The sequence below is a fragment of the Cibotium barometz genome, chromosome 10 (genome assembly GCF_041138505.1).
Source record: "Cibotium barometz isolate CiBa-2024 chromosome 10, ASM4113850v1, whole genome shotgun sequence".
Lineage (NCBI taxonomy): Eukaryota > Viridiplantae > Streptophyta > Polypodiopsida > Cyatheales > Cibotiaceae > Cibotium > Cibotium barometz.
In genome coordinates, this window is record NC_141055.1 from 48,728,671 (window position 1) to 48,750,376 (window position 21,706).

General features: G+C 47.7%; 1 protein-coding gene across 3 annotated transcripts in view; it reads right to left on the reverse strand.

The window, feature by feature from the left end:
* Positions 1-371: 371 nt before the first annotated feature.
* Positions 372-21,706, reverse strand: part of LOC147635011 (mechanosensitive ion channel protein 2, chloroplastic-like) — a 43,023-nt gene continuing 21,688 nt past the window's right edge. For all 3 annotated transcript variants that reach the window (XM_086804260.1, XM_086804259.1, XM_086804258.1), the window contains 10 exons: positions 4,620-4,743; positions 4,423-4,520; positions 4,136-4,249; positions 3,983-4,043; positions 3,752-3,901; positions 2,918-3,028; positions 2,481-2,648; positions 2,279-2,392; positions 2,144-2,200; positions 372-2,032 (listed from right to left, as the gene is read on the reverse strand). In XM_086804260.1, coding sequence (XP_086660386.1) covers positions 1,007-2,032; positions 2,144-2,200; positions 2,279-2,392; positions 2,481-2,648; positions 2,918-3,028; positions 3,752-3,901; positions 3,983-4,043; positions 4,136-4,249; positions 4,423-4,520; positions 4,620-4,743 — 2,023 coding nt within the window. In that variant the 3' untranslated portion in view covers positions 372-1,006. The remainder of the gene's footprint in view (positions 2,033-2,143; positions 2,201-2,278; positions 2,393-2,480; positions 2,649-2,917; positions 3,029-3,751; positions 3,902-3,982; positions 4,044-4,135; positions 4,250-4,422; positions 4,521-4,619; positions 4,744-21,706) is intronic.

The window sequence follows — 21,706 nt, forward strand, 5'->3', positions numbered from 1 at the left end:
CTTCCTTAACATGGGATTAAAATATAAGCACCAGTTTCATTAAGATCTTTACAAATACAGCGTGCCCATTTCCGTTGTTAGAGAATCTGACAATAGGCAGACAGGCACATCTATGGCCTGCCCATCCACAAAAAAACGGAATGTGTGTGTGATGGGCCTAAGTTTCAAGTTGCAAGGCATTCATAGATTCCACTAAGTAGGAAGTTACAGATCCGCTGCTTTTTCTGCATGAGAAAATCCTGAAATGTTAATTCAATTGAAAAATAACACGACGTAAAGCTATATGGTACCATAGCACAACTAAAGTTTTTATAGCCCTACCTGGCCTGACTAAATTGATATGGAACTTTTCAAGTGTGGGCCAGCATTGCTTTTGTTGGAGAAATAGTTATATATATTAAATATATGCCAGGTTACAAAATGTCCAGTGTACAAGTGTGTTTCCATACGAGAATTGTAAAAGGGTATTTACGTGAGAGGGTTGTGCCCCACCCATTCTCCTGGGCAAACCCTCACTCATCCTTGAATTCTGTGCCTGTGTTAAGGGGCATAATGCCACTCATACTAAGATGTAAAGTGACATTTGGAAAAGAAATGGAAAGCTCCTGGTTTGATTAGCTTCACAGAACTATCAAGCATCAAATTTACAAGTATCCATAATTATAGTTGACATCCACAACTTACACATACTCCTCATCACCACCCAGAGGAGTCTGTGAATGTAGTTGACATCCACACCTTACAGATACTCCTCATCACCACTCAGAGGAGTTCTTTCCTTTGCTGGAGTCCTGTCCATAATTTCAATCTCAAAAATTGAACAGGCTTCTGATTTTTGTATGCCAATAAGGCAAGTGTGTTTCTGATAGAAATCCCATATTGCTCAGCACCATTCAAAACTTCCGCTTCTGTAGACGGGTTTTATACAGAAAGTATGGCCAGATGTGTGTGCTCATCAACACAACAGCAGCGGAATTTTCCTGAACAACAAAGGCAACTGCTAACTTTATTTAGATTCTGAAGGGCCTGCATTTGAAGACTGAGACCCTTCTCGCCTCTCTTTCACCACATTGGTGGAGTTGCCATTGCGTGATCCCACCAGCTCTTTCTGCTCCGTAGCAGGGGACGTTTCATTATCAAGAGGAAGCATTCGTCTTGGCCCATCCAATGCCACACCCAAAACTAGGTTCTCCTTCAGCTGAGCCTTTGTTGCTGACGGGCTTCCCCCACCCAATCCTCGATCCATCTCTGATTTAGGGGAAGATGGCCCATGCAATGTAGAGCCGTGCACCTGCGCTCGCCTTGTATCAATCTTCACGTCAACATCTGCTTTCTGTTGTGCTTGTAGATCAGTTTCGCTCAGATCTTCCGGCGCACTACTCTTGTTCTCTCTTATAGGTACAGAATCTGGCTCAGCAGCAGCTTTACTTGCAGGTTTCTCCAATTTTTTCCCTGTGGACTGAGATGGCCGTTCAGCTAGTCTAGTGTGAGTCTTGTCAGACTTAACACCAGCAGGCTGAGAACGCTGGTCCAGCTCTTTGCTTGAGACCTTTTCAGACTTGAATGAAACCTTCTCACCAGGTGGTCCGGAATCCACTGGGCCTTCTGGAATGTTAGCTGGAGGTTTCTCAAAGGCTGCTCCCAGCAAAGTTATATCTTTAGAATTGAGGCCCATGGAATCTAGTCCTTCAAGCTGAGGCTTATGCTTGCTAAGGACTTTGGAATCCGATGTGGCTTCAGGGGTGCTCTCACTGCCAAATGATCCATCATTTGCAGTTGCATCCTCTCTTGTATGTGAAGCTCCATTCTTGACATTAGCGGGCTGTTCTGTATCACGTTGTCCATTTGCAACAGCACTTGTCTCGATCAGCAGATATGGCCTCCCGTGTGCTTCTGCAGAGCGATTCATGTCACGAAATGGTGCACCCCGAGGTTCCACGTCATCAAGTACGCGCTGCACTGACCGGATGGGGGTGGCTAGACGAGCATGATGATGACTTATAACTTTCAACAAATCCAATAGAATTATCTCCTGCGAATGCAACACGGAAGAAGTTATGGCCACATGACATGATCAACCAAAGCCCCAAGTGAGTACGAGCAGATGGCATGGTCATCCTCCTAAAATACTAGCAGTGCTCACCTTTACACGAAGATACTCTTCAAAGTGTGGGGTCTTCACAAAGCAGGAAACTAGCACCTGCAAGCATCCAAAACATGATGAAATAGAAGCCTGATACCATTTCAAAACTTGTCAGCAACAGGCCCGAAAGGTTACCATAAGAGCCTGGTTTTCAGGATTGATGTTGTCAAAAAAGACTCTCCGGTGAAGTCTCCTTTGCTCAACTTGCGGGTGCTTTGCTAAAACCTTGCGCATGTCAGCTACAATGTTCTGCATGAATGTGAAGGAAACCGGTTAGCACAAATGCCACCATTAAGACTAGCTCCAAATTAAAATGGAAAACAGATGATGCTCTTACTGGGATTTTGCTGACGTCTAAGTGGCTTATCCCAAAGTGCGTCTTGATTCGCCAATGTGATTTCTGACTTAGATTTCGAACAACACTGACAGTGAACTTATGATTCGGTATATGAACTGCCTCCCGATCATCTCCCCGGACAATTGTTGGAGACCACCATCCAACATGCTGAAAGCTCAAATAAAAAAAAGAGGTACACAGTCTGAATAAGAACACACCAAAATCTCACAGGAAAACATTGCAGAGAAGATGCAATAAGATAAGATATTTAGTGTCATAGCCAATCTGGCCAGCTGGCAGACCATGAATGTTCCATACGACGGCACCCAAGTGACTTGAACCCAGGATCTCTTGATTAGGAGCCTGATGTGCAAACAGTTATGCTAGCACTCTTGGAGAGAAAAGAGGGAGAGATTCAGAGAAATAGAGAGCCACACCTCAACTGTGCCCGAGACTTCATAGCCATCAATTTTGGTCTGTATCCATTCATTGAGGACAAAAGGCCGTGTTGCATGGATCATTATGCTTGAGAGAAAGTTTGTGAAGATCTGTAAACATTTCATTTCACCACTTACAAAGATTAGAAAAAAGTAAGCACAAATAGAAGATTATTTAAGGTTGGGTGGTATGAGTGCAGCACAAAACTTGAAGTCAAATTGCACAACAGAGATGGAGAACAATACTGTATTGATCATGTTTTTGATACAACACATGGCTGAAAGCTCCACATGTTATCCTCTATGAAGCGAAGTTCAATTGCTGATATGGAACTGCTAAGACAGGCTGTATGCTAGTGGAAACTAGGGTGCACTAGACAGATAACTCATGTGAATAGGCTAGAGTCTGAGTCTCTAAAATAGTGTCTTTAGGCCACGTTCTGTCCTTGAAGCCCTCTGCAGTCACCGTGGTAGATGCCGACAACATGACCATTCTGTGTCCACTGGCCAATAACGAAAGTCATAAGAGACCTTTGATCATGGCACATCTTCTGAGCCATACAAGCATTTTCTACAAGCTATCTTGCGTCAATAGGCTATACACATACCGGGTACCAGGCTTTTGGGTTGGTTAATCATAGTTACTCCTCATAATGAGGGCCTTACATACATGAGCTACGCCTGAGCCAAGGAGCATGGATATCCAACAATGGGTTGTCTAACATTAAGTTATTTTTTCTAACGCTGACTTTGCTCCTCATTTCTACATTCAAAAAAATTTATTCAAACCTCACAACTTGCTACAAATTTTCTTCCCTTTACAAGTTTACTCACCTCTCTGCCTGCAAGTGTAAGCAACACAGTACCGAGGCCTCCTGCTGTCAGCCACTTCTGGGTAGAGAAACCGAGCAGCTCCATGAATAAACACACGGCCGCAACCCATACTGCCGTGTAGACTGTGTTACCAATGAATTGTGCACCAAGCTGCAAACATTTTAATTCCATTCAAGCTTAGTGTTTAGCATCATCCAATCAATAACCTGCTCAACAGAAGACATGACTCACACTGCGTGAATCCTGTGAATCCTGCCGGTCCAACATCACTTTCTGCAGCTGCTGAGTCAAACTGGTATAGGCATAAAAAGTAATAAGCTTTAAGAACAATAGGCATGACTCTTAAAAGGACAAACAATCACACAGTGCACAAACTTCACTTACCTAGCAGTGCAATATGCAAAAGCCAATACTGTCGATAAAGACCGTACAAAATTTACGAAGCGCTGCTTAATAGCTTGACTTGCATCCGTTGATAACACGAGAGGATCAAAAGCCCTAACCAAGAAATTTTAATGAGTCTTGTAGGGGGGGGAAGACATCAAATACCACCACATTAGAAGCAATATCATACTTATAAGGCCTTTGTATGGAATCATACTTGTTCAGATCCCACCAAATGGAAACGTGGGAACTTACAAAAGCCTATCTTGGATTCTTAGTGGGCTTACCTGCACACAAAAATAATTCCAATCCACAACAGCACAGGGCGCACATACGATCGCATTATGTAATGCATCTGACTTTCTTTCCAAGAGCGATTTTCCTTCTGTTAAAAGGCACACATGACCCTTCTGGTCAACATTCCTCGGCTGTTAGAAATAAATCACAAATGTAGCACAAGCCTTCCATTGAGGACAGAGCATACTTGTAATATAGTACGATGAATAATCCAAAGCAATGGTCCTAGACCCCACGTTGCAAAAATTATAAGCCCTACTGCAGGAGCACATTGTCGGAACAACTGACTCTCTTGTATAACCTTGAGCACACTGCATCGACACTTCCATGTAAGCTCCACAACAAAACAATTGTAAAAAATAAATGTGAGCAGTATCAAATTATCACTAATACATCCCAGTTCATAACTACCTTTGAGACAAACAGTTCAGCATGACCTCAACACTTAAGCCTTGAGAGGGATTTCACTTGTACAGAACCCAGGCTGAGTTACTGCCACCAACACAAGCACATGCTCTCTATAAGGGAATAGTTAAATAATGCAGCAGTGGGTATAAGCCATCTAATCCAAAGGGTCTACAGGGTTTCTAGATAGATGCATGTAAGCATGTAGGAGATTAGTCAAGATGGGTTGTGCAGGCAGCAGGCATGATGGGATGCACAGTCTCTGCTTAATTTTTTAACGGCCTCAATACAAAGTTGGGATGTTTTGAGGAGTTATCGTGGCATTTTGAATCTTGATCATCTTCACCTGGAACTTTTGTTTTGGTAATCCTCAACTCATCTACTTAATTCTTTCATATTGATCATGCTTGGGGTGGCCTAAGGATAATGCTATTGTAATCCACCTTGGGCATGGCCCAATGTGGAGGCCAAGGCATTAATAAGTGTGAAAAGGGCCAAAAGTATATAGGACAACTATGAGCCCAAGTTGTAGATATCACTTTTATGACTTTTACTCATATCAATCAAGTCTTGCTCATGCAAGCTTTCATGGTGACCTTCACCCATGTCTAGACTTCCATGTAAATGATGTCTCATGTCTCCCGACTCCACGTTACCGAGTCTTCTCTTTTCTCCCTTCTTTTATTGGTATCAAAGCGCCTTGTCTTTGATCCATTTCTAGTACTTTCTTGATTTGTTTTCTTAATTTCTCCCGACCAGCATCAGTATATCATATATAAGCAAAGTGCATCATTCATTCAGATTATCTTGCATTCTTCTCAATGTTTCCTTCCTAGGGAGCAAGGGGAGTTAGTAGTTCATCAGCAGCCTGAAGTACAGCATACGCAAAGGTACGGCAGGGCAGTTCAGCATTCAGTTCAGTCATCTCCTGCCTCCTACATAGAGGAAAGTCAGCATCCAAAGGGTGGACCTCAGCATTGGAGAAGGGAACCATCATCATCATCATCATTTAGTAGATCTCCCTTCCCGAGAAGGATATTCATTGTAACCATTCATTTAATATAGCTGCATTGCATTGCATTGACACCATTGTCTATCTCTTAAGTATAATTAAGAGAAGTTTAATTAAGCCTAAGGTTGTTTTACTACGATCAATCCCCCGCATGTCACATTGGTATCAGAGCTTTCCAGGGTAAGTAGCCTTAGTTCATGTTCATTCCTTAAGTCATTCAATAGGCCAACATGTTGTCGCTTCCGCTCAGTTAAATCCAGTTCTCAAGATCTTGTAGGCCATCCTAAGGGTTTTCCCCTTAGGCATGCATCAGTAACCCATCCATCTGCATTCTTGCATAGCATATAGGGTTGCACATGGCTTGCATTAGCATAGTAGTCATCCTAGCAATTAGTCTAGCATCTTGCATCTGCAAGGCATACATGTTTTACCCATGAGCTTTCTGGGGGAGAATGACATCCATCATCAAAGGAGTAAATGGAGTTTTGGGCTTCAACTGGCAGCAAGGGGTTCTCTTCCACATAAGAAGATTGAAGTTTGCTCCATCGCCTTAGGAGGTTCAGAGGTTCCGGAACGACGGAGATGGTGTGTGAAAGGATTCCACAGACAGGTCAATGGTGACTCAGGTATTTCCAAGCAGATTTAGTAGCATTTGTGTCATGTGCATAGTGTGTATCTACCGTGTGCTACACGCACACAAGACTAGCTTCGAGGTTTGGGGAAGCTTGGAGCTAGGCAAGCTGATTGGCGAGCTGAGTTAGGGATAGACTAACGGGCGGGCGCCGAAGTGTGGACGCCCGATGACCGGCCAAGAGCCTATAAAAGGGTGGCCAAGGTTAGTCATTAGTCATATGGAGTCTCGCATGATTTGTGAGAGCTCTATGGTCTGGAGCCTGGATCTAGTGCAGACGTGCACCTGCTTTATGCAGTCTCGAGGCCGGCAGCAGTCTCGAGGCCCGCGAGGGTAGCTTCGTGGCGGTATGGGACGTCGCGAGGTAGAGATTGGTCGGTACGTCCATCTAGTTAGCTCAGCTCGTGGCTCGATGGGGACAGCCAAGTCTGTGGACTTGCCCACGGCTGTCATGGTTGGGAGGTGAGTCAGGCCTGTGTTGGGGTAAAGGCGTTATGCCCACCCTTATAGTGTGTACAAGCCCATAAGTTATAGTACATAGTACACTTAGTACTTTTAATGTACTAAGTGCACTATGTGTACTAGTGCAATATACATGTGTGATAGGGGAGTCACACACTCATGCTTTTCATGAGTTGACTTATCCCCACAACTCTCTCTCTCTCTCTCCCTTGCTTCTCTGTGTATGTCTCCCATGAATGAACTCTAAACCCTAATTCCAGTTTTCTCCCCATCAACTGGTATCAGAGCCGGTGCCCTTTGAATCTCTCTGCTGTGCTGGTGCCCATTTTGAATCACTTGTCTTAAGCAGTGCTGCTCTCCCAGGCGCAGGTGGAGAAGAAGGCGAATGGTGGCTCATGCAGGTCAGTCAGCGCAGCAGCAGCCAGCGCACCAACAAAGTGCTACTAGGCGAAGGCAGCAGGTCAGTTCCCACAGACGGCGCCAGAAGAGGTAGCGATTCACCATAGCGTGCGAAGGCAGGCGAACTGACTTTTACTGGGCGTGAAGCGAAGGAGCCAGCGCTGACTGCTGGGCGTGAAGCAAAGGCGCCAGCGCTAAGCGTCGATCGTGGAGGCAGCAGCCGTAGGCTGGGCGTCGAAGGCTACTAAGCGTATGAACGTGTGCGCTAGGCGAAGCTAGACAAAGCAGCGTGTAGCGTGGCTGAGGCAACGAGCGAAGGCGCATCGTAGAAGGCGAACCCAGGCGGACAGCCATACGAAGGCGTGTCAGCGCTGCCAGGCGCCTTCAGCAGCGCTCGCAGCAGGGGTCGACTACAATCGTGTAGCGTTGAGCTTGATGAAGCCAGGGGACTCGTAGAAGGGCAGGTGTAGCCACGCTGCCAAGCAGCAGCAGCCACGCTGCTCAACAGGCGCAGCTAAGCTGCCCAACCAGTCAGCGCAGCAACAACAAGTCAAGAGCTTGTGTCTCCACGACTCCTGCAGCACGCCTGAAGAGGCCCATCACCACCCCCTTTTCTCCTGCAACAACTGAATCTCAGCCTGCAAGTCAAGAAACTCAGAAAAAATCAGAAATTTCAGAGGTATTTGCCTCTAATTTTTGCGAATTTCTTATCAATTAAATCAATTGAGCAGGTACAGGTGCCCAATTGCTCAATTTTGAGCAAAATTGGCAAAATTGGGTGACATTGGTCACAATCAGGATCAATTTGCAGGAAATTGGTCAAATCAGGATCAATTTGCAGGAAATTGGATGTCGAAATTTGGGGCTTTTGATGTAAATGTGCAATTAAGCACTCATACATGCTGTATGATGTGAAAAATCGCACATTTGGGCAAAATTGCAGCAAATTGCAGCAAATTGCAGTGCAAATCAAGGGGCTTTTGTGCCGATTTGGTTGATTTGCATGCAGGCAATCGCATTTGATGCTGTGGATAATGTGTTGATGCCTTACAAGCACTCAATGTGCCTGTAAATCAAGGGGCTTTCATGTATTTGATGTATATGTGGCCAGGGGGAAGCATCGTGAACACTCTGGATGCCTTCATGTGCGCAAATGTACCATGCATGATCAGAAATTGATCTCAAATCAAGGGGCTTTTCAAGTTTTCATGCTTGTTGAGCTTGGCAAAGCAGCAGGCAAGACATTTATGCCTTGAATCCTCAGAAATCAGCTTGCAGTCAAGGGGCTTTTGCCCAATTTCTGTTCGGGACTGTTTTATGCAGTGTTCGTGACTGTAAAAATCTGATTTTCACTCATTTGGACAGCCAGGAGAGCATTTATTGCTATTGTACCTGCTGGTACAGATTTGGCACAGCTTTGTGCAAGTTTTGGCATGGCTGTACATTGTTTTGAGTGATCAAAAGGTTCAAATTCAGCTGCTGAAATTGCCGGTACAGGTTTGGTACATCATTTGTAAGCACTTGGTACTGTTGTACAGTACTTTGGAAGGGCAAAAGAGCACATTTGAGGTGCTGTCCAAAATCTGCAGCAACCAGATTTTGGTGTTTTCATCACAAAAAGTGGGAGAAAAGTTGCATTCTTGCTTCCGCAGTGGGAGATAAAGCTTGGGAGAACATTTGTGAGCACTTTGTGTGCTTTGGGTGCAGTGTTTGCACATCTTTTGGTGCAGTGTTTGCACATTTGCAGGGAGTCAGGCATTGACAGGTTGCATTTTGCTATGGCAACCACAGGTGAGAGCTCTTCATTGCTTCACATCAAGAAGCTTGAAGGCTCACATAATTATGATATTTGGCAAACCCAGTGCTACAATGTGTTGCTTCAGAAAAAGCAGCACAAGCCTATCAAAGAAAGGGGTGTGATGCCCGCTTCTCTTACAGCTGAAGAGTGGGAAGATATGGATGAGCTGGCAAGATCTACTATCATGTTGTCTGTGTCAGACTCATTACTTTTCAGCATTCGTGAAGAGAAAACAGCTTGGGGAATGTGGCAGAGATTGCAGGACTTGTTTGCCCAACAAAGTGCCTCAAGCAAAGTGTATTGGTTGAAGAAACTCATAGGTCTTCAGATGAAGGAAGGGGCTTCTATGACAGCCCATCTCAATGAGTTTAATGGTATTGTCAGCCAGGTCATCAATCAAAAGTTGGCAATGGACGATGAGTTCAAAGCCACTTTTTTGTTATGCACTTTGCCAGAGAGTTGGGACACATTCAGGACAGCCACTAGCAATTCGAATGCTATGCTGTCATATGCAGATGTTGAGGGTGCTCTTCTTCAAGAAGAGATGAACAGGAAAAACAACTCTGTTGGAAAGTCCAATGCAATGAATGCACGTGGGAGATCCCAGCAAAGGGGGAAAAGCCAAGAAAGGGGAAGGAGCAAGTCTCGCTCCAAAAAGGATTTGGAATGCCATTATTGTGGCAAGAAGGGACACATTAAAAAGCAATGCTACAAATGGAAAAATGATCAAAAAGAAAAGGGAAAAGGCAAAGACAAAGAGAAAGACGAAGCCAAAGATGTAAAGCCAAAGGGCAAAAGTGGAGTCAAGATCGAAGAAATCAATGTGTCACATGCAGGTGGCAGTGAGGATGAGGTCCTATTTACTTCTTCACTTGATGCCCATTCACTTCTTACAGGTGGTCATGGTATGCACTCATGGATCATTGATTCAGGTGCCTCCTTTCATGTCACAGGTTGCAGAGACTTGTTTGTCAGGTACACTGCTGGCAATGAAGGAGTGGTTTATTTGGGTGATAACCATGCATGCAAGATACTTGGCAGAGGTGATGTAAGGCTTGTATTTTCAGATGGCTCACAGCTTATGCTCCATGATGTCAGGCATGTGCCTGAGATCAAGAAGAATCTGCTTTCTACTGGACAGCTTGATGATGCTGATTATGTTACCACATTTGGTAGTGGAAAGTGGAAGATTAGTAAGGGCTCACTGGTTGTTGCCAGAGGCTCTAAGGTGGACACTCTTTACTTTATGCATGCAGGTGTTTGTCACCATGCTAATGTAAATGCAACCGAGCTGCCGGAAATCTCTATGTGGCATAGCCGGTTGGGACACATGAGTGTCAAGGGAATGGAGCAATTGTCTCGTTTGGGTTACTTGCCTTCTCTAAAGTTTTCAAGTTTTCAGTTTTGTGAGCATTGTATATATGGCAGGCAACTGCAGTGCCCCCACAAGAAAGCTCTTGGACAAAAAGATGCTCAGTTAGAGCTTGTGCATACAGATGTATGTGAGATGCCTCAGCTTTCTTTGGGAGGGGCAAAATACTTTGTGTCTTTTATTGATGATGCCACACGCAAGGTGTGGGTCTATCCTCTTCGTTTGAAGAGTGATACATTCTCAGTGTTTCAGAAGTTTGTTGCTCTTGTTGAGAATCAAACTGGCAAAACACTGAAGGCTTTGCGTTCCGACAATGGTGGAGAATATACGTCCAAACAGTTTCAGGACTTTTGTGATGCTAAAGGCATCAAGAGGGAGCTCTCTACTCCTTATGATCCTCCACAAAATGGGACAGCAGAGAGGATGAACAGGACCATACAGGAGAAGGTCCGTTCTATGTTGTCACATGCTGCATTACCTCATGGTTTTTGGACTGAAGCTGTTATGACAGCCGTTCACCTTATAAACAGGTCACCTAACACGAGGCTTGGTGGGAAAGTGCCAGAAGAAGTATGGACAGGGAAGCCTCCGTCATACAAGCACTTGAGAGTGTTTGGTTGCGTTGCGTACGTGCACATACGCAGGGAAATGCGCACCAAACTTGATCCTAAGTCTCACAAATGCATATTCCTAGGATATGGTGACAGAGGTGAAATGGGGTATAGACTTTGGGATCCCATGAATAGAAAGATCATACGCAGCAATGATGTCATTTTTGATGAAACATGCATGTATAAGGAGCCTGCAAGGCAACATGAGCCTGGCAGAGTCATCTTTGATGATGATGGACATCATGGACAACAACAAAGGGCTGTAAATCAGCCATTACAGCAGGAAAACCAGCCCTTAAATGGTGCTGAAAATGGTCCAAATGGACAGCCAGAGATGGCAGAAGATATCCCTATGGATATACCACAGTTAGAGGATATACCGGGCATGATTTTTCAGCCTTATGGCATGGAACAGGAGCCACCAATGGGTGATATGCAGGCTGGACAGCAACCTGCAAATGATGGTCATTGGGTACGGAGGTCCACTAGACCCTCCAGAGTCCCTGACAGGTTTGTTCCAGGGGTTGACTACTTGATGCTCACTGACTGTGGGGAGCCCTCATGTTATAAAGAGGCTTTACAGAGGGCAGACAAGGCTCTATGGGAGCGTGCCATGAAGTCAGAGATGGATTCTCTGCATAAAAATGGAACTTGGAAGTTGGTGCCTTTGCCTGCAGGCAAGAAGGTTTTGCCATGCAAGTGGGTATACAGGCTCAAAGTTGCATCTGATGCAAAGCCAAGATATAAAGCCAGGTTAGTGGCTAAGGGCTTCAAGCAAGAATATGGTGTGGACTTTGATGAGATCTTCTCTCCAGTGGTCAAAATGACCACACTTAGAGCTGTGTTGGCTTTGGTTGCGCATGATGATCTGGACTTGATTCAGATGGATGTGAAGACTGCTTTTCTTCACGGTGATCTCCATGAGGAGATATATATGCAGCAGCCAGAGGGTTATGCAGTAAGTGGAAAGGAGAAGCTTGTATGCAAGCTGAAAAAGAGTCTTTATGGGCTCAAACAGGCACCAAGAGAATGGTATCATAAATTTGATACATTCATGAAATCTCAGAAATTCAGGAGAAGTGACATAGATCACTGCTTGTACACCAAGAAAGCTTTGGATGGCAGTCTATTGATTCTCATTTTGTATGTTGATGATATGTTGATTGCCGGGAAATCTCGTAAAGAGATGGATGCATTGAAGCAGAGGCTGCATCAAACCTTTGATATGAAGGATTTGGGTGATGCAAATCACATCTTGGGTATGCGGATACTTCGGGACAGAAATCAGCATGTGTTGTATTTGTCTCAGAAGGAATACATTGGCAAAGTCTTGCAGAGGTTCAATATGGACGGGGGGAAGAAAGCTAGTACTCCTTTGCCTCCATATGTGAAACTCAGTGCTATGGACAGCCCACAGTCAGATAGAGACAGGGCTGATATGGCCAAGATTCCGTATGCTTCAGCTTGTGGCAGTCTCATGTATGCCATGGTTGCTACTAGGCCGGACATTGCATTTGCAGTGGGAGTGGTTTCTAGATACATGGCCAACCCTGGCAAGAAGCATTGGGAAGCAGTGAAAGGTGTCATGAGATACCTGAAGGGCACACAGGATTTGTGCATTTGCTTTGGCAAACAGGATGCATTAGTGCATGGTTACACGGATTCGGATTATGCCGGTCATCCAGATAACCGGAAGTCTACTACCGGTTATGTATTTACATTCACAGGAGGTGCTGTGTCATGGATATCCAGGATGCAGAAGTGCATTGCCTTATCTACTACAGAGGCCGAGTATATTGCAGCCACAGAGGCTTGCAAGGAGGCATTATGGCTATCTCGGTTAGTGGTTGATTTGGGTTATACAGGGGATATTCCATTGTTGCATTGTGACAGTCAGAGTGCCATTCAGTTGGCAAAGAACCCTGTTTTTCATGCAAAGACGAAGCATGTGGATGTGAAGTATCACTTCATCAGAGAGGTGATAGAGAACAAGCAAATTCAGCTTGTTAAGATTCATACGGATGACAACCCGGCTGATCTGTTGACGAAGAGTTTGCCTCCGGAGCGGTTTGCTCATTGCAGACACTTGATGGGCATTGGATGAGGCCAGTTTCAGCCTTGATATGGCCTTGTATATTATCATGTACATGCTGATTTTTTTTCTTTTCCTTTACTTAAGGGCACTTTGCCTTTAAGTGGGAGGTTGTTGGGGTAAAGGCGTTATGCCCACCCTTATAGTGTGTACAAGCCCATAAGTTATAGTACATAGTACACTTAGTACTTTTAATGTACTAAGTGCACTATGTGTACTAGTGCAATATACATGTGTGATAGGGGAGTCACACACTCATGCTTTTCATGAGTTGACTTATCCCCACAACTCTCTCTCTCTCTCTCCCTTGCTTCTCTGTGTATGTCTCCCATGAATGAACTCTAAACCCTAATTCAGGTTTCTCCCCATCAGCCTGCACCCCCTTCTTGTTTGTTTGATTTGTTTGCAGGTTTCGAGTCTCGTATCAGAAACGTTCTACGAGGAGATCCGATGGGGTTTTGACAGTGGTATCAGAGCATGCCTCGTGAACGAGCAAGTCGATTAGTATGTGCTTTTTTCATCAAAGAAACCCGTGATGATGGAGATGGTGGTCTAGGAAGGGTCGATTTGTGTAATATGAAGAAGGTTAGATGTGATTTGCATGAACTGTCGAGAGAGAAAAAAGAAAAAAGCATGTCGGCTATTTTTGTAAGAGAGAGAGAGAGAGAGAGAGAGAAAGAGAGAGAAGTTCACTGGCTGTGTATGCACAGTCGGATGCTGGCCGGGTGCTGTTGGTCGCGTGTTGGTGGCTGGGTGCGAGTTGGTGCTGCCGACTGTTGTGGGCGCATGCATATAGGCAGGCGCCTAAGCCTAGGAAGGTGGGCGGCTAAGCCTAGGCAGGCAGGCGCCCAAGACTAGGCAGGTAGGCGGCCATGCCTACGCAGGCAGGCGGACGTGCGCAGGCGGCCACAACTTTTTGCAGGCAACAAAGCAGTGCGCAGGCGGCGAAGTTTTCAGGCCATGCAGGCGTCCGACGGCGCTGAATCCAAGTGGGTGGGAAAAAAAACAGTAAAAGCATTCAAGCGCTGAATCGAGCTTTTGTTTTTTTTTTTAATGAATTAAACCTTTTTAAAAAAAAGTGTTTAAAGTCCCACTTAGTGTTAAAGGAATTTTTTTTATTTAAAAAAAACCAAAATCGACTCCTTAAGGCTTTGAAGCTCAAGGAGGAGGGACGTTGTTTCATCTGCGAAGAAAAAGAACACATTCGTAACGAGTGCCCTAAGCAAAAGGGTGCAAAGACCAATACAGGACCCAAGCCAAAGGCAGCCAACCAGTTGTCTTTGACAGGTACGTTAGTTACTGTACTTTCTCGCTCTAGTACATGTTATGATTGTTTGTTCAACTCTAAAGTTTTTGGCTTGCATGATCTTCTCCGAGTTTATGGAGACGTGAATGGCCATAGAATCCACATTCTTCTAGACCCTGGCAGCTCACACAACTTTGTTAACTACAAACTTGTGCAGAAATTGAGTCTTGATACGACACCCAGCGATCATACCTATGAGGTACGCCTACCTGCGTATGGGATCGAAAGGTGGAGATGCTACCAATCCGGATCCAAGACTACAAAGATACTCTGGAATGCTATATTATGCACCTAGAACATGTAGACTTGTTATTAGGGATTGAGTGGTTTAAGACTCTTCAAGTCCAGATAGATTGGTCTAGTCATAATTTTTCTTTTCAACATAGGAACACCCAATATAGTATCTTCGGTGATTGTATACATCCCTCTCACGGACCTCTTGTAAATACAATTGATTTTGGAAATATAATGGATTCTTCTTTGTATACCACTTTTTATTGTGTATTGATTCCACTTTCTTCATTTCTCATACCTTCTATAGATGTCAATGAATTAAGTGTATTTGAAAGCAAAGAATTACAGAAGATACTTGATTCGTTTCAAGATGTATTTCCTAAGGAACTGCCATCGGGTTTACCACTTGAAAGGACAGTAGATCATCATATTGACTTGATCCCTGGTGCTCATCCTGTCAGTATTCCACCTTATAGGATGAGCCAAGCTGAGGAAGATGAGTTGGCTAAACAACTCGAAGATTATCTGAGGATGGGCCAGATCCGTCGAAGTAAATCACCTTGGGGTGCACCTGTGTTGCTTAGAAGAAAGAAGGACAACACCTGGAGAATGTGTATAGATTATAAGAGATTGAACAAGCTGACAATTAAGAACCGTTATCCTCTCCCTAGATCAGATGACTTGATTGACCGGTTAGCAGGAGCGAAATATTTCACGAAGATAGATTTACGTACTGGCTATCACTAGATACGTATTCATGAAAGGCATGTCGAAAGAACCGCCTTTCGGACTAGGTATGGCCATTACGAGTTTCTGGTATTACCTTTTGGGTTAACCAATGCTCTAGCCACTTTCTAGCAAATGATGAACGATCTTTTTCGTGAACATTTGGGAAAATTTGTGGTTGTGTTCCTGGATGATATTTTGATATATAGTCGTACTCTTGAGGATCATGTTAGATACCTCACGATTGTCTTATCTATTTTAAGATAGAATCGACTATATGCTAAATTAAGTAAATGTGAGTTTTTCATGATAGACATCATTTACTTGGGACACAAGATCACTAGAGATGGATTAAGCATTGACTATGACCGAGTTCAGAAGGTTCTGGACTGGCCTATACCGCGAACAGTGAAACAACTTTGTTCTTTTCTCGGTTTTGTTGTTTTTCTTCGGAAATTTGTGCGGAAGTACTCTCAGCTCACACTACCGATGACCGACTTTTTTTTTTTTTCCGAGAAAAGATCCTTTCATTAGTTATATAAAAACGCCCGAAGGGCTACAAAAGATCTCTCCTGCTCCTAAGAGAGATAGAGCAGCGAATACATCATGGCAGCCCGGGAGACTCTCCCTAGGTGCTGCAAAATACAAGCATCAGTACAAAGAACTGAGCGGCTAAATCATACAATAGGGGGGGGGAAGAGCCAAATAGGTGGCCTGTAGTGCCAACGGGGGGATCCCGTGTGTAAGGTGTAGAAAGGGCCACAGCGCCAAGTGGTGTGAAAGGCCTGGCGCCGTAAGATCGCCTCATCCGAGTGTCCCCGGATGCGGTCGTACTGTCCTCGCAGGGTGTGTATCAACTCCTGCCAAATCCCCCGTACAGTCTCTGCTGGTGGCTCCAATCTCCCCTCAAAGGCCGTAAAGCACCGGGCCCTCCAGGTGAACCAGATGGTGAGGCTACTGAGGAGCTCCCATCGTAAATCCCTCTCCTGTGTCCAGCTGGCGGACGAGAAATCCGGTGCCGGAACCAGGCGAGGCTGGCCCCTAATAAATCTGATGGCCTGACTGCCCTGCTCCATCTCATAGCCCATAGCAGGCCCTGACGAAGTCGACCAAGCAGCGGCACCCCACGTAAACATACCCTCTGGAGAGAGGGGGGCCAGAATACGCAGCATCCGTAGCCAAATCTGCTGTGCCTGAGGGCAGTCCCAAAGGCAATGTCTCTATGTCTCCATAGGGTGGCCGCATCGGACGCAGGCCGCCGGAAGACCGCTGTAAACAAGCCAAGTGCCAACTGCTGAGCCCCTGTGGGCGACCAGCCACTGAAAAGCCGAGATCCTGCGGGCCTACCGACTAGCCCAGAGACGAGCCCAGAAATCCTCCAGGAACTGCTGTGAGAGTCCCTGTAGTCGCCAATGCCCCGCTGCCGCTGGAGAAACCGTCCTCCTCACCGTCAAAATATGCCGCCCCAGCCGAACAGTATACTGGAAAAAGGTGATCTCTGTGGCCTCAAGGGATGCATAAGGATCATGCCACTCGTACTCCCCGGGGTCCCACTGTAGCCGGGCCAAGGGGCGCGCTGCATATGCCCATATGCGCCAATCCGGGGCACATCAACAGGGTCGGGGTCAATATGCCACTTCCGAGAAGCGGCGGCCACTACCCGAATCCTCTGAAAGGTGCACTCTGCAACCAAAGGCGACTCCACCTCCACTCTCTGGAGTCTGCCCTCATCCTGAATCTCATAGTAGAGGCATCTGCCATCCTCAGTGCTAGCTCTGACAGCAATCAGGATCTCCAACTGTGTAAAGGCTCCCATCCACCGTGGGGCCACTGGCTCGAGAGGCGTGAACCACTCCTCTGTGAGTGCCTCCTGTATATCATCCCTCATAATCAACCCCCCTCTGAAGTGACTCAGCCTCTCCACCTGGATCTCCTCTGGTAGACTGCAGAAAGCCTGCCAGTCTCCAAAACTACGAGCTGGGCCTGCCGCTAAAGGTCCCCAGGCTAGACGAGGCCGAGAACCCAGCATGTGACCCTGCTCCGTGCGAACCGCTGGGCTCCAGATGAGCGGCTGTCTGGCCCGCTCCTCAACACAAGAAGGAGGCCGCTGAGAGAGCCCCGGTCTCAGCAGCTCCCAAGCTCTCAGGATACTCAAAGCAAATTTGTCCTCCCATCCTCTACTGAGGCCTGTCCTCCTCATCTCTATGAAGATCCAGCGAATCTCTGGTGCCCAAGTACCCCCTGCTGGGGGCGCCCGAGCCTGCAGTCGCTGCAAGAGGAGCTCTTTCCAAGGCTCAGCGCCTGGAAGCAACCCCCGAACAATAAGCTTCCCCAATAAGGCTCTGCTCTGATCGACTGGATCTATAATGCCCAAACCGCCCTGAGCCAGCGGAAGTGTAATAACTGCCCATGCAACCTTTGCCCGAGCTGGCTGACCGTCCCTCCCGGACCACAGAAAGTTCCTGATCAGCCTCTGTACCTGGCTGATGCAAGAGCTCGAGAAAATCCAGCAAGACGTAATGTACCACATGGTCGCTAATAACACCTGATTTGCCACCACCACCCTCCCAGCCAAGGATAGTCGAGCTGTACTCCAATACAATAGCTTCTTCCGAATGCTCAAAAGAAGCGGGGCAATCTGCTGCTCAGGTGACAAATCTAGGCCAATCTGGCATCCCAAATACCGCACTGCTGTGCCTGGAGGAATCCATCTAGAACCGGGGTCCGGACTCCATGCCGGAGTGGGAGCGCTACTGATCCAAAAGGCCACTGTCTTGCGCCAATTGATCAGTGCTCCCGAAGCTGCACTAAAAACCTGGAGCGACTGCTCAGCCCGAATAAGATTGGCCTCATGGCCATGCAAAAATAAGCCCGTGTCGTCTGCAAACTCAGCATCAAGCAGGTCCTCCCCCCGGACTGGGAGCTGCAGTCCTCGCAAACCAACCTCTTCTGCCGTCAAATACATACTCATAGCCTCCGCAAAGAAGAGAAAAAGGAAAGGGGCGAGAGGACACCCCTGACGGACTGATCTGGTCAGCTCAAAACTCGGCCCCCGTCCTCCTGCAATCAGCACCTGGCTGCGAGCTGTGGAATACAGAGCTGCCACCCCTCTGATCCATCCTGGCTCAAAGCCCAGGCGAAGCAGAGTGCCCTCTAAGAAACCCCAATCAACTCTATCGTATGCCTTCTCAAAATCGAGAAGCATCACGACCAAGTCCTCGCCAAGAAATCTAGCTCGGGCCGTCGCCTCCCAGAAAGTAAAGATGTTGTCAAGGATACTGCGCTCCTTGACAAATCCTGTCTGAGTAGCATGAATCAACTCCCCCAGGAAGGGCTGGATCCTCAAACTCAAGGCCTTTGCTAAGACCTTGTAGACAGTATTGAGGATCGTAATAGGCCTCCAATGCCGAATGTCATCTGATACTCCCTCCCCCTTGGGGATAAGATAGATCAAGCCCTCTGAAAAGCTCTACGGCATCACCCCAGTGTCCAAAACATGCTGAAAGCCCCTGCGGAGGCCTGGAACCAAAAGGTCCCAATAGCGCATAAAAAAGGCCGGCGTCAGTCCGTCCTCCCCTGGGCAACTATGTCGCGGCAGGACCCTCAAGGCCTCGGCAAGCTCAATCTCTGACAGAGGCGCACCTAGAACTGTACGCATATGGTCTGTGACCCTCCTCTGCACATGGGCCCACACAGTCTGCCTGCAAACATCTCGATCCTCAGTGGCTGGCTCCGCTGAAAGCAGGTCACTATAAAATGCAGTAGCAATGGCTCTGATCTCCCCGAGCTCAGTAGCTACCGATCCATCCGGTCTACCAAGCTGGCGCACTCCTGCTCGCGCATGACGGGGTCCAGTGATCTCAAAAAACTCTCCAGTCACTCTATCACCAAGCTGCGTCCACTGAGAGGTCTGACGACGATAGTAAAACTCATGTCTCTGCTCCTCTACCTCTCTAACCTCCTGGCGTGCCTGGCTCAGCTAGGACGCCACCCACTCACATGCAGGCTGCTGCTCCTGAAGGCGCTGTAGCGAAGCAAGGCTACGTCTCAGCCGTTGCTCCCGCTCGCGAATCTCTCCCAGTCGTGTCAAAGCTGCAGCGTGTAGAAAAGAGCTAAGATCAGTGAGTCCCTGGGCACACTGGCCCGCTGCATCCTGGTCAGAGCACTGACTATCATGCCAGATCCTCTCAATGTCCTCAGCGAGACTGGGATCTGTAAGTACCCTCTCTGGGATCCTCAACTGCAAGCTGGGCTCCCGTGTCCCCTCCTCCAATGTCAATATAACTGGCGCATGATCTGAAAATGAGGTGCCAGCGAGAATGCCGACGGAGCCCCCTCGCTCCCCTAACCAGTCGCCCACATAAAAGCGATCAATCCGTGATAGATTAGTCCCTCCCTGCCGGCGATCCGACCGAGAGAAACTAAGACTGTCCTGAGACCAAGAGAAAGCCCCATGCTGCCATGCATCAGTGATCCTCAGTGACATGCAAAACCGGTCCCAAGCTGCAAGCTCCGTGCCGTGCACTGTAACATGACTGCCTCCCACCCTATCTGCCGGGTCCTCAAGCATGTTGAAGTCTCCCCCAACACACCAATGTGCGGCCTCTGGCAATGCATCTGTAACCTGAGTCCAGAACTCTGCTCTGGCACTAGCATGATTGGGCGCATAGATGTTGAGCACACCCAATAGCTCATCATGCATCCTCAGAATGACATACTGTGCTCTACCAGGCACAATGATCCCTCGATCCACAATGGCCTGGCCATACATCTGCAATAACCATGCATACTCCTCCCTGTCCACCCAAAGGACCAAACCCTGCAGACCAAAAAGTGTCCCATCTACCAGGCATCACCGAACCATATCTCCGGATCCTGCTCTCACCCAAGTGGTGCTCCTGCATCATCAAAATATCAATGCTGCCACCAACCAAACATCTCTGAAGCTCCTGCCTCAAGCAACCTCGATAGCGTATAAAGTGTGCTCTGCCAAGGCCCTGTACATTCCATGAGATGATCCTCATGGATGCCCTGCTGAGGTGGATGCTGTCTCAGCCGTTCGGCGGGCCTTCGCAAGCGGCTTGGATGGAGAGTAGTCCCCATCCGAACGGCTGCGAATCTGCCCACCCGGTGTACTGCAAGAATCCCGGATCAGGCGCCAGTGGCTGTGGCCAATGGCTACTGCCTCCTGCTCTGACAGAGCAACCTCGTGTATACTCACATATCCAGGGTCGCGTGCCAAGTCTGCCACTATGCGCACGACCAAATGCCGAATCCCTGAGGTATCCACACTCCCGGGATCCAAGAAAAAATGAGCCAACTCCCAAAGTCGGCCTATCACATCTGTCACCTCCAGATCGCTCATGTGATGAGAAAACTCAACTGCCTGAGTCTTCAAAGTGCTGAGAGCAAGCTCTAGAGTCCACTCCCGGTCACAAGGTCCACATAGAGGGAACGAGAAGGCCACCGCTGAGTCTAGTGCCTCCTCCCCGCGGGCCGGAGGTATCACTACATGAACTCGGATGGGTGCTGGCTCATGGGGGCCCTCTGCTCCAAAAAGCCGTGTGAAGGTATAATCAAAAGCCTCCGAGCGCTGTCTAATGCCAAGGCGACTCAGCCGACTGCGGATAGATGAAATCCGTGAGGCCCTAATCGGCATAGGTCTCCTCTGTGATGCTCGAGCGAGGTCAGTGCTCAGCGCTCTCCGGACTGCAGGTGAGCGCCAGGGAACTGCCAGGGCCTCCCGGGAAGGTGAGGCGGGCGGAGGGGGAGGAGAGGGAGGCGAGGGAGGTGGAGAGGGAGCCGCTGCCGAAACCGGAGCGGAGACGGGAGGAGGCGAAGGTGGAAGCGAGGCAGTGGGAGGGGACGGGGGTGGGGGAGGGGGTGCTGGCATCTCCTGGTCCTCAGTCGCTGCAGGGGTCTCCTCCTGAAGGGGAGCAAAGCTGTTCCTCACGGGAACCCAGTGAGGCTGAGACTGTGGCTGCTGCTGCAGCGGTCTCTGGGCGTGCTGCTGTGGCTGTCTCCCTCGGCGGCGCCCCTGTCCAGGCTGCCACTCCGAGGTCTCTGTGGCCTGAGCAGGTGTCCCGGAGGCAGCCTGCCGAGCCGAATCTGTGGGCGGGCCATCAGTAGCCTGCTACTGTGGTGAGGGTCGAGGTCTCCTGCGAGGGCAGGCCTTGGCCAGATGACCGACCTGCCTGCAAATGAAGCACTGGTTCGGGAGCCCCGA